The sequence below is a fragment of the Colossoma macropomum genome, unplaced genomic scaffold, assembly GCF_904425465.1.
Source record: "Colossoma macropomum unplaced genomic scaffold, Colossoma_macropomum, whole genome shotgun sequence".
Lineage (NCBI taxonomy): Eukaryota > Metazoa > Chordata > Actinopteri > Characiformes > Serrasalmidae > Colossoma > Colossoma macropomum.
In genome coordinates this window covers 236,852-252,368 of record NW_023495254.1, presented here as the reverse complement: position 1 = coordinate 252,368, position 15,517 = coordinate 236,852, and the positions used below count along the sequence as shown (strand labels likewise).

The following is a 15,517-nucleotide window of genomic DNA, read 5'->3' as shown; positions in this document are numbered from 1 at the left end:
ACATTTTCACTTCGTTAGCTTTCTTAAGGACCAAGAAATTCAGTGATTAAAGCCTACTGTGATTAACTTAGATGCTAAAAACTATAGCTAGATGCTGCTCCACTGGCACAATCCAGCTTGATGATGATGGGATCTGTGCCACACTTGGGATCTGTATCTTTACATTTATAAATAGATTGAGAATTTTACTTACCCCAAAAAAATAAGTGCATGTTGCATGATAACCAAACGCTATGTAGCAAATATTAGCGAGTCAGTTACATCATCTTATCCAAGCAGATAAGCTCCACCCCTGCTTTTTAGCATCAGTAGCGTACTGAAAATAACGTACATAGACAGGCCATCAAAAATCTGGAAAAAGCAATAAGTAGAGGTCTTAGTTTTATTTTATGTGTATTGCACAAGCTCTGATTAGACGTTCTCATACCTGCCTTTGACTTGCACTATAACAAAAGCTGCTAAACCAAGCATTTCCCCTCCCCCGCGTGCAAGGAAGTCAGCCTTTGTTCTCCCAACAACGCAAGGTCTAAGAGAGGTGTTTTATCATAGGTCAGTCGGATTGAAAATACTGTTTACATTTTTCTCTGTGAGAACAGTCAGACGCACTGTGTTTGAGATAGGAGGAAGTGTGTAATTAGAGTTGGGTCGCCATCTGTGAGCAGTTACACAGAGCCTCAGCGGGTGTTGGAACAGGTCCGACGCCCCCTGCTGCCCGTCTCCTGCTCCACACCCACTCTGCCAAGCCAGTCTGGACCTGGCATCCTTAGGGCTGCCCTTCAGGCCTACTGGTGCCAAGAATTAAAGAGGCTTCATCTGCCGTCCGTTTGGACTGCGCTCAGCTCTTTATGCGCACAGTTCCATTTAAGGAGCAATGTTTAGAGAAGGAATGTGTGAATAGCATATCTACAGATGTAATTAATGTAAACCCGATGTTGAGTAGTTATGATGTTGACAGGTTATGTTTACTCAGTTACGTCTACTCAAATAACATTTTGATGGATTTGTATTTTCTTGGGTATTTTCATTTCGTAATGCCTTTACTTGGACCGAAGTATATTAGTGTCGAAAGGAATCTGCTTTTTCAGTCCATAACATTTAACTAACTACTTTTTTGTAGTCCCTTTTATTATGTTGATGTACGTTGATGCACAAAAGAGAGATTTAAGTTCCTAACTGGTAGATACTGGATGTACTAAGAAGTTTCACTGCGGCTCAGTTGTTTTTTGTCTTGTGCTTCTTTTCAAGCTATTGTGTGGACAGATACTTTCACTTCTACTTGAATCATTATTTCACTGAAGTAACGGTATGTTTACAGGAGTGTGGGTTAGGGCAAGCCTTCAGAGATCATGTGCAGTATACTGTCCTCCAATCGTGGCCCCTAGCCAGCCTACAGCCACACATATATATATAGAGAGAGAGAGAGAGAAAGAGAGGAAGGAAAAAGAGAGATTGGGAAATGGTCATGTAAAAATGAGTTAGGGATTATTTTTTAAAACTTAATCATAAAGCACAAATGTCCACAAATTAAGAAGTAAAATACTTAAGAAAAAAAAACAAAAAAAAACTGTAGGATGTCAACCAATGAGTTTATCTGCAGTCTAATGTTACGGTTGTATTTTAGTTTAACCTCAAGGTCACCATTTAAGCCCATGTTAAAGAAGATAGAAAAGTAAGTGCTGCAGCTGATATTAATTTTTTTTGAAGAGACAAATATGATTTGCTTTAGTACATCTTAAAGCTGCAGACAGCACATTTTCTAACCTTTTAAATAATTTAATTGTATTGAATAAGCTTGGCTTAGGCTTCTCTACACACCTCTAAACCTCAGCAGTTCCAACACATTTGCACTGTCTGCCCTTTTGAACGAAGAACTTACCATAAGGCTCCATGTCAAGTGCCTCTTGCAGAATGTAGACCAAGTCATGATAAGGTCATCGGCCCTGAGAGTTTGCCTGTGTCTCTTTGCAGGATGGGGCGAGAAGTCGAATGTCCACTCCAAAACTGAGCCCTCATGGGGAGAGCCAGCGGCCCCTGCAGTGAGTGTGGACAATGGCACATCAGCCTGGGGTAAACCGCCTGGAGGCTGCGGTGGTTGGGGAGACGGCAGCCCTGAAAGCTATAGTCGAGGCAACGTGCCGCAAGGATCTGCCCCCTGCAAGTCAGGTTGGTCTTTGCCAGCTGAAACGTATTATGGATCAGCCAAGATATGACTGGTGTCTGAACTTTTGCACAGGAGTTACGAGGCTAATGTAACTAACAAGTAATGAAAGCTAGCAGCACACTAGTTAGCATTTAGCTAACTGCATTCCAAATTGTTGAGTTGTGAAATAATCTTTAAGACTTGCTCATAACACCGCATTACGTACTGTTATGCATAAAAATGGACAAAAATACAGAATTTGTAGTTTTAGGGTGGCCGCTACTGCAGTTTTTAGTAGTTTTGTTAATTTTTGTCTAAACATATCTTGGCTGATTGACTACATTTGGGATAAAGGTTTATTTGGGATAAAGGTTTATTATTTATAAGGGGGTTTATTTCTTTAACTGTGTTCTGCTCTGCCTGTAGATTACAGTCACAAACTATCATTTTAGAACAGTATATATTGCACCAGAACGATCAGTGTATACGTTTTTTTCAGTATTTCAGTTTTTGTGTTAGTGGTACTACCGTGGAGAACCCCCTCCCCCCTCTAAGCTGGTCTACCTGGTGTTACAGACTCTGTTCCAATGGCAAAAATCACCCAAGTGGTTACTTAGACTGCTTACAGGACTGAAATAGATGAAACAGATTGATAAGTATTTAATAATTACTAAGAAAGTGTTTTTACATGCAAATGTTTGCTATCACACATTAGCTACTTTGAGCAAGGCACAATTGGTGGTAAGTTAGCCACATAAACACTTAGTGAGCAAACATAATTCAGTACACAATACTGTTCAAAAGGCAGAAACCACAATTCTTTCTTTTAATTTTCAATCAAAAATTAAGTACAAGTTATTTATGTTTGTTGTTATTTAACAGAAAAACACACAGAAACCCCCCAAAACTAAGTATAATATAATTTTTTGAGTATTTATAGTGTCGCCAGCGTTTACCTTTATTACAGCTTCCATGCTCTTCACAAGACTTGCTTCTGTAGGGATGTTTTTCCACACTTTCAAAGTTCAGTCTTAGAAGTTGGTTTCATTTTCTGCTTCGCACAATCTTGAGTGATCCCAATGAAGGGGCTCTCGTAAAACTACTTTAGTTAAATATACAAAGCCAAACAGCCAGCTGGCTTGGCGATTTACCATTTTTTACTCTATGTAATTAGATCTTAAATAAAATGTTAAATAAGCTGTAGTTTCACCAAAAGGCTGCCTAAACAGCACCTAATGACATAACCTAGATCAGATGATGTTAGTATGGACCAGCTGGACACAGAGGACCACCTCAGTCAACACACCAGTCTTAAGCTGGCTCTTTTCAAAACACTGTAAGATGTCGGCCCATTTCTCTTTGTAATTCTTTTAGCAATACTGCCCTCTGCGGTTGAAATGGATGTAATACACCCACCTATTAGTTAACTCTCTTTCAACATAGAGATTTTGATTTGAATTCCTAAATCACTGAGATGTGTCATTGAACAGTTCCAGCATGTTAACTTTTTTATCATTATTTGTTGTGCTGTTTCTTTTCTCCAGCCCCTAAATCTATGCAAGATGGCTGGGGAGGTGGTGAGGATGTGGCTCTGTCGGCAGGGCAGTGGGAGCAGGATGAGGGTGACATGTGGAACAGCACGGCCTCTCAGGAGAGCAACTCGTCCTGCAGCTCTTGGGGGAACCCGCCCAAGAAGGGTCCACAGAAGGTCAGCCTGGAGCCATCCTGTGTTTTGCTTCTTTTACTGCTTATGAGTGATGCCCTTAAAGGAAGAGTTTGAAAAACTAATTTGCTCAGTTCTCCACCCCTAGTGCTCCAAACGTAGTTGATTAGCCGGGACATATTTAGTGTTTGAAGCATGCTTCTGTAGTTTTAGCACTGGGGGTACAAAGTTAATGTAGATAAAAAGTAATGGAAGCTTTTACACCGCCAATTAGCATGATGCAAACTGCATGGCTACATCATCAGCCACCTTCAATTAAGTTTTTTATGTAATCTCTAATGTTATCACTTATGTGGTTTCTGTTTACATAATGTTATCTATATCTAGATCTATCTATAAAAATAGACAAAAGTACAGACAAATTTCAGTCTGCAGGATGCAACTGCTACTGTTTTAGCTATGCTAATGAATGTTGAGTTCAGCTATGCTAATGGACGTTTGTCAGTTTTCACCCAGCTGTTCTTTTTAAACAGCACTGTAATGAATGCAGCTCTAAGCATAACATTAATAAAGGCAAAGCTTACATTACAGTACCTTGCGTTCTTAGCTGAAACTTCTTTTTCCTTCCTGTTCTGAAAGGGTAAGGTTCCTAACAAACAGGACGATGCCTGGATTATGAACCGTCTGATAAAGCAGCTAACTGACATGGGCTTCCCTGTGAGTACCATTTAATGGTTATTTTTTATTGACTATACTGCTACAGTACATTAAAGGGTCCATATCTTGGAAAACTAGATTTATTAAATAAATAGTGTGTAAATATGTTAAAGATTCAACACATATCATTCACTCCCTGTTCACACAGTCGTTAAACTGCAAAAATAGACTGTTTTGAGTTCTCGTGGTGTCACGAAAACCAACACATTTACGTATATACATCCATTCAGCCTACAGCACTTTAGTCTCATCCAGTCACTCTGAGGTTATAAAGAGTGTTGCAGTCCGGACTGCTTTTTTTGAACGAGACAGACAATCAGAGCAAAGCTGCTTCACCTATATCTCTGTTAAAGGCACAGTCACAGAAATAGCCTGTTTACAGGTTAAAGGGAGGTTGGAATTGGTTATGTAACAATTAATTACAACTGTCTTTGGTACACAAACCCACACAAATGACACAAAGTGGATCTCGGGAAAAGTAAAATGCTGTAATAGGTTAGATACTGTTAATAACAAAATGACGCAACATGTGATGAGTGGATCCTGATGATTTTTTCTTACTCATTCTCACACATTTTTGTGTTTTGTGTGTACAGAGAGACCCTGCAGAGGAGGCTCTGAAGAGCAACAACATGAACCTGGACCAGGCCATGAGTACGTCATACCAGATTCACTTGAAAATGAAAACACTTGCCTTGTCTTGCATACAAAGTACCACGAACTTCTAACTTTCAGGGCACAGCCGATCTAAACATTTTGATACAATACTGATTTTAAGGAGTTAAAATTTTTGATAAATGATATGTTTATATAGTTAGCTGATATAAACACACACACACACACATTTTCTAAACCGCTTATCCTTCTGGGTTGGGTTAAATGTATGCATAATATATTTCATGAAATGTAATTTACTGATTGATGTTTTTGTCAGCTGTCAACTGTGAATTGTGACTAGTAATCAGTAATAAGGCCATTAAAATCCTCAGGAAAGCTGTTTTCCCAATATTAGAGCAGGTGTCTCAAACTACCGGCCCACAGGCCACATCCAGCCTGCGAAACAGCTTCATATAACACGACACATTGTTTAAAATTTATCATTCGATCAGTTCCACTATTCGCAATAACCCTACATTACAGGGTTATTATAATGTAGTAACATTGTTATATGGTTAGTTATAATATAAAACATGTAACTTCAAAACCATATCAGTGCTTTTTTTGTGAGATTTATTTCTTGATGCCAGTAAATCCATGAAATGTTAATATTAGTTTTATTTGCCAGTCGTTATATTGGTTGTGCCCTTGTCATATCCTGCCTTTAACAATAAATCATGACAGACAGCATTCAAACACCACAGGAAACAGCAATACACACAGTTAATACACTTAAGCATAAGGTTTAAATAGTGTACAACGTACACTAAGTATACGTTTCTGTTTCAGGCGCCCTGCTAGAGAAAAAGACTGAACTGGATAAGCGGGGGATGGGAATCTCTGACTACAACAACGGCCTCGTCAACAAACCAATGGGCTGCAGGCCTTCAGTCATCTCCAAAGAATCCTCCTCAGACCGCGCCCCCTTCCTGGATAAGGTATCCCCCCACATTCTTTTTCGTCTGTGATGGGAATAGATGTGGTTATTTGACTATACCAGGAATGTCCAACTCGGAGCCTTACAGGCCAAAGTGCTGTAGAGATCAGTGTTTACCCTCATCTAATAATGCTCTGAATTCAGTTCATAAAGGTCTTGCTGATTAGCTGATGAGCTGAATCGGGTCTGTTTAAGAAGGCAGTGTTTTGGCCCACGAGGTACTGGAGCTTGACACGTGGGCTATAGCAGTGTCTAAACTCATCTTAGTCTTTGTTTACTTAATCAGGCATTTAGATGAGCCATGTGTAATTTGGAATAAAAATGAAATTTTATGGTTTTTGAACAGTTTCAAAATGAATGTAATGCACAGGGTTAGGACAGCCTAAAATATAAACCAAAATTATTAAATCAAAAGAGATGTATAAAGCTAGGAGATAAATATGCGATGTTATTCTTCTCTCACTGTAGGATGGTGGACTAGCGGACGATGCCCAAACTTCACCATTTTTGCCTTCTCCCAGCCTGAAGCTCCCGTTGGCCGGTGCTGCCCTCCCCGGCCAGGGCCTCGGGGTCGCCATGCAAAACTTGAACAACAGACAGGTGAGTTAGAGAAAATAAAAATCAGCAAATTTAAACACACCAGGGAATGTTTGACATTGCTTCTTTCACTGATTTAATCGTAATCCTAAACCTGGATCTCAGGTTATCCTAGCTTCACTGCATCTATTGTTAACATGCCAACTTACACGCTTACGTGCTGCCGTAGTCTCTAGAGTGAGATTTTAAGTTTAAAGATTAGGAAAATCTTCTGACGATGTAGCTTGAAGGTGGGCAATTACTGTTACTGCTATATTATTGTAGCCATATAATTGTAGTAACTGGAGAGAATGGATTACTCAAATGACTTATAAGATGAGGAGGATGACCAACTGAAAACTAAATTAGCAGGGTAATCTGCTATCTAGATATCTTACCTCAGTTTGGCTTTTCTTTACCTGAATGGGTAAGGAAACTTGTCTCTGGCATCTGATTCTTAAAGGTTGTATGATGCATTTGCAGGATATTGTAGTAATAGAATTTCCTGGGTATTGTAGTAAGAGAACGTTAAAAAAATGAAGACAATATAAAACCATAAATTTTGTCAAGCCAGTGAGACTGAGGGTGACATGCTGCACCACAGAATACTGCAGGGGTGTCAAACTCAACCACGAAAAGGGCCATATTAAAAAATCTGAGCAGATCCGTGGGCCGGCTGTGTTTTTATTTAATGTTTGTGTAACATTTTGCCATTGTTTATTCAAAATATGACAAAACTGCAACAGCAAAATAGGCGTTGAATACTTATTCAAAAGTAATTCTAAATAAAACTAAATTGTTTTAGGTATTTCTTTTTTTTAAATTGCCTGTTTGCTTGAACTTTACACCAGGCATCTGTTCTTGGGAAAAGGGGGTCAGAACGCACAATATGTTGCAGTGCGTGCTGGGGACTGTAATGCACGTCAGGGTGAAACAGGCGAGTAAGAAAGGAAAATTAAGATAACTTTGAGGGCCGAACAGAACTGTGTCACGGGCCTGACTTGGCCCTTGTGTTTGACACATATGGAATGCTGCATCACATGATAACAGTAGTTTTAGTCCAACAAGGCCCCTTTGAAGTCAACCTAAAATCAGACTTGATCTTTTTCTTCTTTTGCCCACCTTGAAAGCATTTTATTTTGATTACATCATCATGCACCAACAGGAGGGAAAAATCATTTTAACCAATAATATCATGTCTCACCTCACCCTCCCACCACTCTCACCTATCATTGAGAGAAAAAGCCCAGATAGCTCAGAGACCCTTCTTGATTCAATCTTTCATTTGGGAATGCATCATAGAAAGAGAATGCACAATGATCTCCAGTTCATGTTGATTTTAATCCTGGTTGTAATTACAAACTATAATGCTTCACCAGATAAAAGTTTGAGCATAAGCTATAGAGGAATGATACTGGGACCAAAGATCTGAAATGGGTTGTTTCCTCATACTGGCTTTTTGTATGTATGTGTACAGATGCAGAGTGGAATGTTTGGCAGTAGTGGAACAGCACAAACACGGGCCGTGCAGCAGCAGCCTCCTCCTCAGCCGACAGTGCCACCTCTCAACTCCTCCCAGCCTAGTCTACGCGCTCAAGTGCCTCAGTTTCTCTCCCCTCAGGTACCACAAAGACACAAAACATGCGCTCTGCGCTTGTTCTTCCATGGTTCTTTAGTAAAGACAGTTGTTCTATATAAAACCATGAACACTCAAAGAACAACTTGCGTGCTTAAATGGCTCTTTAACCATTTATGTGCTTAATGGTTTGTTCTGCACTAGGGAGCCTTCCCTATGTTACAGAGCATTTTAGAGAAACAGCAGAAGCCATATCGCCCCTACACATCCTGTAATATATTTCCATCTGTCAGAATGTCCATGTAGCTCCTATGAGCATTTTAAAGCACTGTTAGTTCAGTAAATGCCCCATCAACAATAAAAATCTTTATTTATTAAAATTATGGACATTGTCGACCTTTGCAGCCCTACACATCAGTCTGCCACACGAGTCAATTTGTGTTTTGAATGAAAAGCTGCAAGTACAATAGGGATAGAATTCGCCAAATAAGAACAGATGCCTTTTAATAAGGGTTTATATGCAAACTACACTCTGAACACTCGTCAAATTACATTTTGCTGATTTTCTAAGTGAAAATAAGTTGACATGCCCTCTACATGGTAAAAAATTAATCACATAAGGAAGACATTTAGTAACAAAAAATGAAAACAGTTAATAAAATGAAAAACAATTTACAGAAAACACTGTTTAACTGATGAAGGAAGACTGTAAAATAACAGGAAACATTAATTTATGTAAAACATTAATTCACGGAAAAAATCTGTTTAAGTGATGACATAAGACTACTCTGCAAAATAACAGAAGATATTCTGTAAAAAAAAAAAGAAAAAGAAAAATTTGTTAATTTACGGAAAATATCTATTTAATTCATGAAGAAAAACTGTAAAATAACAGAAAAAACTGCCAGTACATTTTCTATAATTTTTTGGTCTTTACAGTGTACAGTGACCTAAAAAACTAGTTTCTATTTATTTGCTGAGTTAAACATATTGGAAAAAAAATAAGATACAAAAATGTAAAATAACTTTTGCACAGGCTATATTTTATGTTGTATATTTTACTGTTAAATTCAGCAGAAAAACAATATTTGTGTATTTGAATGTGCAGAAGTGTGTTCTCTGAGGGTGAACCTTATGGTCACTTAGAAAAGCAACAAAACCTGTAATGTGACCAGGGGTGCCCAAACGTTTGCACACAGCTGTATGTTTCTAAATCATATCTTGGTCATCCAGCCTTTGATTACTCAAAGTCTGTCACAGTTTTGCCCAAAGAAAGTCCTGTACAGTACAATGTAGTGAATTTCACTCTCTTTTGTTTACCTGCAGGTTCAAGCACAGCTCTTACAGTTTGCAGCAAAAAACATTGGTCTCAACCCTGCACTTTTGACCTCACCAATAAACCCTCAGCATATGACCCTGTTGAACCAACTTTACCAGCTGCAACTGGTGAGTTCCAGCAGGGGGCGGTCTTGCACCTCTCAGTCACTGTTCACTGACCTCAAGGTCAGAGAAAGAAGTCTGAAGTAAACTGATGCCTTTAGACCACTTTGCTCTTTTCAAGGTTGTTGCATTGTTGCGCTTTAAATGTTAAAAAGCTGTACTGTGTGTTTCTGTACAGGCATACCAGCGTTTACAAATTCAGCAGCAGATGTTGCAGGCGCAACGTAACGTTTCCGGCCCCATCAGACAACAAGAGCAGCAAGTGAGCTAATGGTTTTACCACTTCCTCTCAAAGCTGACCTGTCCATGCTTCACTCGAGCAAAAGAGCGACCACATCACTTACTTAAAACCAGTTTTTACTAACACTGTCAAAACTCTTTGCCTTCTTTTGAAGTTTTTAACATTTGGCATGTTATACAATATTTCATACATTAAAAAACTATATCGAATGGCTTTGATGGTCTATATAAGGTTTGGTGTAATTCTGTAGTGACTGAATGGATGATAGGAGATGCATCTGAGGAAGGGAGGAGATAAATCTGCTCTGTAAATGTTATCCAGATAGCCACATGTCTGAACTGAAGCCTGATCATGAAGCAGAAAGCATATGTGTATTTGCTGGGAGTGTAGAATTATAATGACCTACTAACTGTTCATTTTATTATGAAGTTTGATAGCCCCACATCCAGAATTGTTTTGTATATTTTTTTCTTCCTGGGGACCTTTTCTGATGTTTGTTTGGGGGTTTATGTACCAAAACAGTCATAATTAATTTTTACATGACCATTTTCAAACCTTTCTTTAGAATTAATGATTTATGTACATAAGCTCTGTTCTGATTGGCTGTACCTCGTTTTTATACCTCAAAAGCAGTCACCCCTTATAACTTCAATGCGAGGCAAAAACTGCTGCAGGCTGAATATGCAGATATATGTAAATTAGTTGGTTTTGTGACATCAAAGAACAATGAATTCAAAACAGGCTGTTTTTATAGCTTAGTTCCCATATATGGATTATACGAATTAGACTGTGAACTGTATGGTTTAAAACCTTAACAGTGTTTGTACTCTTGCACAAGAGAAAATAATAATATGGCCCGTTTGATATGGGCTGTTTAATTCTGTGTATGTGTTCTTCATCGTTGTTCTTGTGTTTGCGACAGGTTGCACGTACAATCAATAACATGCAGCAGCAGATCCAGCAGCACCAGCGGCAGCTGGCCCAGGCTTTGCTGATGAAGCAGCAGCCTCCCCCTTCCCACCCAAGCCTGCACCCAGGGGCAGGAAAATCTGCCCTGGACTCCTTTCCTGCCCCACAGGCACCGGGCCTGACCGTCTCTGACCTGCAGACCAAAGAGCCGCAGTCTTCTCCAAACTCATTCTCCCCCTATGCTCTCTGTGAGTGCTGAAGTCTGCGATACTTTTCTCTGAAAATAATTACAAAAATATAGACATAGGTTAATTTCCTTTTCTAGGTTCGCAAAATATATGTATAAATTGTGTCCTGTAAAGTTCCAGTGTCCTAAAAATTCTCCCCTTTCTGTGTAAACTGAGCAGTTCTAATCTTAGCCAAAACTTACATAGGCATTACCTTCACCAGTCACAAGGCTGATGTGGCTTGTATTGCCCACACAGTGTTAAAAAACACAGTCAGACTCTCTTTGAATTGGAGAAACTTAGCAAGTGAAAGCTAACAACCAAGCGAAAGCTAACCTAATTCACATAACTGATTTATCAAGCTAGCTCATCTGCCTGTCCGTCTGTTTCTGTTCATTTAGCCGGCTATGCCAGCATTCCAAGAATGCCCATCCACCATTAAAGTGAATAAGAAGTTTACCTTCTTTGAGACGTCACTTTAAGAGAAAAGCTGTTGCTTTGCTTTGTTTCCAGTTTTTTTGTCAGTGCTTACTATATTTGTGAATAAGTGCTTTCACTGAGAGATTCTTCTGTATTTTTCTGCCTAGCTGGACTGAACCCTAACATGAATGTAAACTGCATGGAGGTGGGCGGTCTGTCCATGAAGGATTCTCCTCAGCCTCAGTCACGCCTGTCACAGTGGACACACCCCAACTCTATGGAAAACCTCTCTGGAAACTCCTCCCCCATGGAGCCTAGTCTTAGCAAGCATGGTACAGTCAACACAGAGCTTTATTTTATTACTTTTATTATATTATTACTTTAGTTTTATTTTATTACTGTTTATTACAAATATACTATAAACACATTTCTGTTTACCTAATGAAGAGCACAGAATTACAGATCAGACGTTTGGTATCAATGTTTTCAATAATATAAAATGAGTTTGGTTGCAGATATATGTATAAAATGTTACCAGTATGCTAGTTCTATTCAACTGGGAAGGCTGTATAACATCAAGAAGGAAGTTTTTATCTGTGTAGTTTCAGTAATAGAGATTAGGTTGTAACTAAATCTGACTTGTTTATATATAATATGCATTTCTTGCACTTCTGTTGTGCAATGACATGTTACATATTTTATTTTTCTGTTACACATTTGCCTTTTTGAAAATGCTGTAAATATTGAAAAAAAACTGAAATGTTCTGCTGTCTATATAAGTTATGTTGTATATAAAAACAGTAGTGTTATGTAAAGTGTCATACAGATTGGTTAAAGGGCTCAATATGAATGTGTTTGTCCCTCCCCCCCAGGTGCCATCTCTGCAGGGCCTAATCTCGGCCCTCCAGGTAAGCCCTCTCTGGACGACTCCTACAGCCCTTATAACCTGATCTCCAGCTCTGAATCTCCGGCCAGCCCGCTGGTGCCCCCGGACAGCTGGGGCCAGAACAAGAGCGCTAACGACAAAATCTCCAATGGGACCAACATCAACTGGCCGCCAGGTCAGTCAATATCCGATTTACACAGCATACAGTAGTACAGTTGTATGCAGATGTTTCAACACCCCATGTCAAATAAACTGGTTTGCTGATTTTCTAAATGAAATTAAGTCAAAATGTCCACATTTTGTGTTTCATTTTTCTCCAATATGTTAAATTCAGCAATTAAACAATAATTATGCATTCTCCGTAGAGGATGTGTTAGCTTATTTTATTATACTGCTGTTGAAAAGTTTGAAATCACTTTTTTCAATAATATAAAAACAATTTTGTTGCTGTAAAATGATTTTGCTGTGATGTACTACTTCACATGTTTAAAAGTTTCAACTAATTTGCAGGAAGTTCTAAAAATTGAAGAGATAGAGTTAGTAGAAATGGTGCTGATCCAACACCAGGTATCAAGCTGATCAGCAGAAAATTCTGGAGCGGATATCAGAGGGAACAATGAATCTGAATTTGACCTGTCACAAATCTAGCCTGAAATAAAACAGAATTGCTTGGAGCATCGCAAAACATGCAGCAAGTAGGTCAAACGATAACATCAGTAACTGCATCGTAATATCTGAAAATAACAGCAGGGGAATAGTGGTCAAGTGGTTGAGTAGTTTCGGTATGGTATGTAAAAATGTAGAACAGTTCAACTTAAAGCTTAGTAGTTTTTAAAGAAAAATAGTGTATCAGTGATATCATGCAATCTCTAAATAATGAGTTAGGTATAATGAACAGAGCTGTAGATGATTCTAAAATGACTGAAAAAGCTGTAGAACATCAAAAATGAAGTTGTATTAAAATCAGTATCAAGAAAGAAGGTCTAATGAACTTATTATCTAGACTGATGTAAAAAAAAACTCAGTATTTAGAATGAAGTCGTAAGAAAATGAATATCTTTGTTCTAATAAATTCAATATCCAGAATGAAGGTCTACTAAAAGTAATATCTAGATTGGTGTTATAATAAAATTTTCATCATAAAGAAGAACATTTTTACCAGGCAAAAAACAACTTTGTTTATATATACTTTCAATGTAAGTCAATGGAACCAGACTTTTTTCCAAGTCATTTTTGGTCATTTCTTTTGGTCTATTCATCATGAAATTTACATACAATGTAGTGGCTGTAGTGTACATATTCAACACAATGTAAACTAAAAACTAAATGTGCAGGGTCTTTACGTTTATCTGCATCACCTTGTCATCACTGATTGAACCTCATAAAACAAGTTTTGTCTTTGGAATCTGTCAGAGTTCTGCCCAGGAGTGCCCTGGAAAGGACTGCAGAACATTGACCCTGAGACTGACCCCAACGTCACCCCAGGAAGTGTTCCCAGCGGCCCTACAATCAACACCAACATTCAGGATGTGAATCGCTACCTGCTCAGAGACCGAAGCGGAGGTGAGAACACATGACAGAGAATGTGTTTGAAATGAGAAACTGATTTAGCAGATTTTGGTCGTAGAGCATTTTATGTGAATCTCCAAGAGTTGATGTAGTTCAGAGAGACGAGTGAGACGTTTTCAGTTATAATGATTCTTCTTTCTCATAGCGGTTAACAGTATCTAATGATTCTCATAGCTGTGTTTGGTTGTTTCATGTACAGTGGGAGTCCAAAAGTCTGAAACCACTACTGAAAATCAGCATAACAATCTGAGTGAAAAGTCTTTGAAATACATCTGAATTTCAGAATTTCTTTGGTACAGTATTCCCCTCTTTCTGCTTTAATCGCTGCACACACTCGAGCTGAATGGACTCCAGTAGTTTGTGCAGAAGCCTCTGATGAGCAGATCAAATCCACCTGAACACTAACTTCACTGGAAGGAATTAGACTCAAAAACAAATCTGACCTTTTTGTACAAAGGTCTTAAATTTAAGTTTGTTATTTTGTAAAACTTATGTTTTTTTTTAGGTTTAAATGAAAAAAAATCCCAGATTTTGAATGTGGTCAGACTTTTAGACCTCCCTGTATAATTAAAACTTAGACAGTTATGAAGTTTTCATTTGATATGCTTGACTTCGGGCTGATTGGCATATCCAAATGTTATGAATTTGAATGCTTTCGTATATATATATATATATATATATATATATATTATATATATATATAAATAATTTACAATGATTTTTTTGTGTTAAAATGCAGAAGCTTAAGATAAAAGAAGAAATCAAATCAAATATTATAAAAGTTATTGTTTAAAAAGTTTACAGTTTTGGGGGTTGATTCACATCATCTTTCAGATGCTAGAAACACCAACCAGTAGGGCTGTGTATCAAAATTATTATTTTTTAATTTGAGGGAATTACCAAAATCTATGACATTCAGAAAACAAATTTTAGTACCCAAGTAGTCAGTCTTATGATCCAATAAGCAGGCTTCTTCCAAAATCTAGACTGCTGATTGGTTAATAAGCATGTTAATAACATGAATGGAACTTTTCTAGAAAGTTTTTTTTGTAAACTATGAAAACAAACTGATGTAAAAATTAACAATGACATTAACAATGTTAAAGTATAACAGAGAAACCCCCTAAAAGATATGGCTTTTTGTAAAACTGAGTATGCGTTTTTATGCGGGTATAAAGATGAAATGTTTTTATATAATTTATTTGCTTGTAAAAAAAGATTATGGAAAGAAGTACTCAAAGTAATCAAAGTCAAGGTACTGTATCGTTTTTGGTATCGGTATATTCTGACTGATACCCAGCCCCACTAACCAGTTCATTACACTATTTCTAACAGAACGTAAACTTCAGCACCACTTTTATATTTACTGCCTTCTTTTTGTTTCCCCCCTTCCCCCTGCCCTCGTATTCTTGCCTGCTTTATTTTTTGGGACACTTTATAGGCTCCTCCCCAACTTCCTCTCAGAGCGAGGCTGTGCCTCCTGCCAGCGATTGGCCAGTCAGTGGTTACACTAGCTCTTTTAGTCTGTCTTCACCTGAGACAGAGGACACAGGTACAGC

General features: G+C 38.2%; 1 protein-coding gene across 2 annotated transcripts in view; it reads left to right on the top strand.

The window, feature by feature from the left end:
• The window catches only part of tnrc6c1 (trinucleotide repeat containing adaptor 6C1), a 95,523-nt gene that overhangs the window by 68,184 nt on the left and 11,822 nt on the right, over positions 1-15,517 (top strand). For both annotated transcript variants that reach the window (XM_036561522.1, XM_036561523.1), the window contains 13 exons: positions 1,969-2,163; positions 3,685-3,848; positions 4,443-4,520; positions 5,117-5,174; positions 5,967-6,115; positions 6,583-6,714; positions 8,168-8,311; positions 9,593-9,712; positions 9,885-9,968; positions 10,870-11,104; positions 11,671-11,835; positions 12,376-12,564; positions 13,803-13,952. In XM_036561522.1, coding sequence (XP_036417415.1) covers positions 1,969-2,163; positions 3,685-3,848; positions 4,443-4,520; positions 5,117-5,174; positions 5,967-6,115; positions 6,583-6,714; positions 8,168-8,311; positions 9,593-9,712; positions 9,885-9,968; positions 10,870-11,104; positions 11,671-11,835; positions 12,376-12,564; positions 13,803-13,952 — 1,863 coding nt within the window. The remainder of the gene's footprint in view (positions 1-1,968; positions 2,164-3,684; positions 3,849-4,442; positions 4,521-5,116; positions 5,175-5,966; positions 6,116-6,582; positions 6,715-8,167; positions 8,312-9,592; positions 9,713-9,884; positions 9,969-10,869; positions 11,105-11,670; positions 11,836-12,375; positions 12,565-13,802; positions 13,953-15,517) is intronic.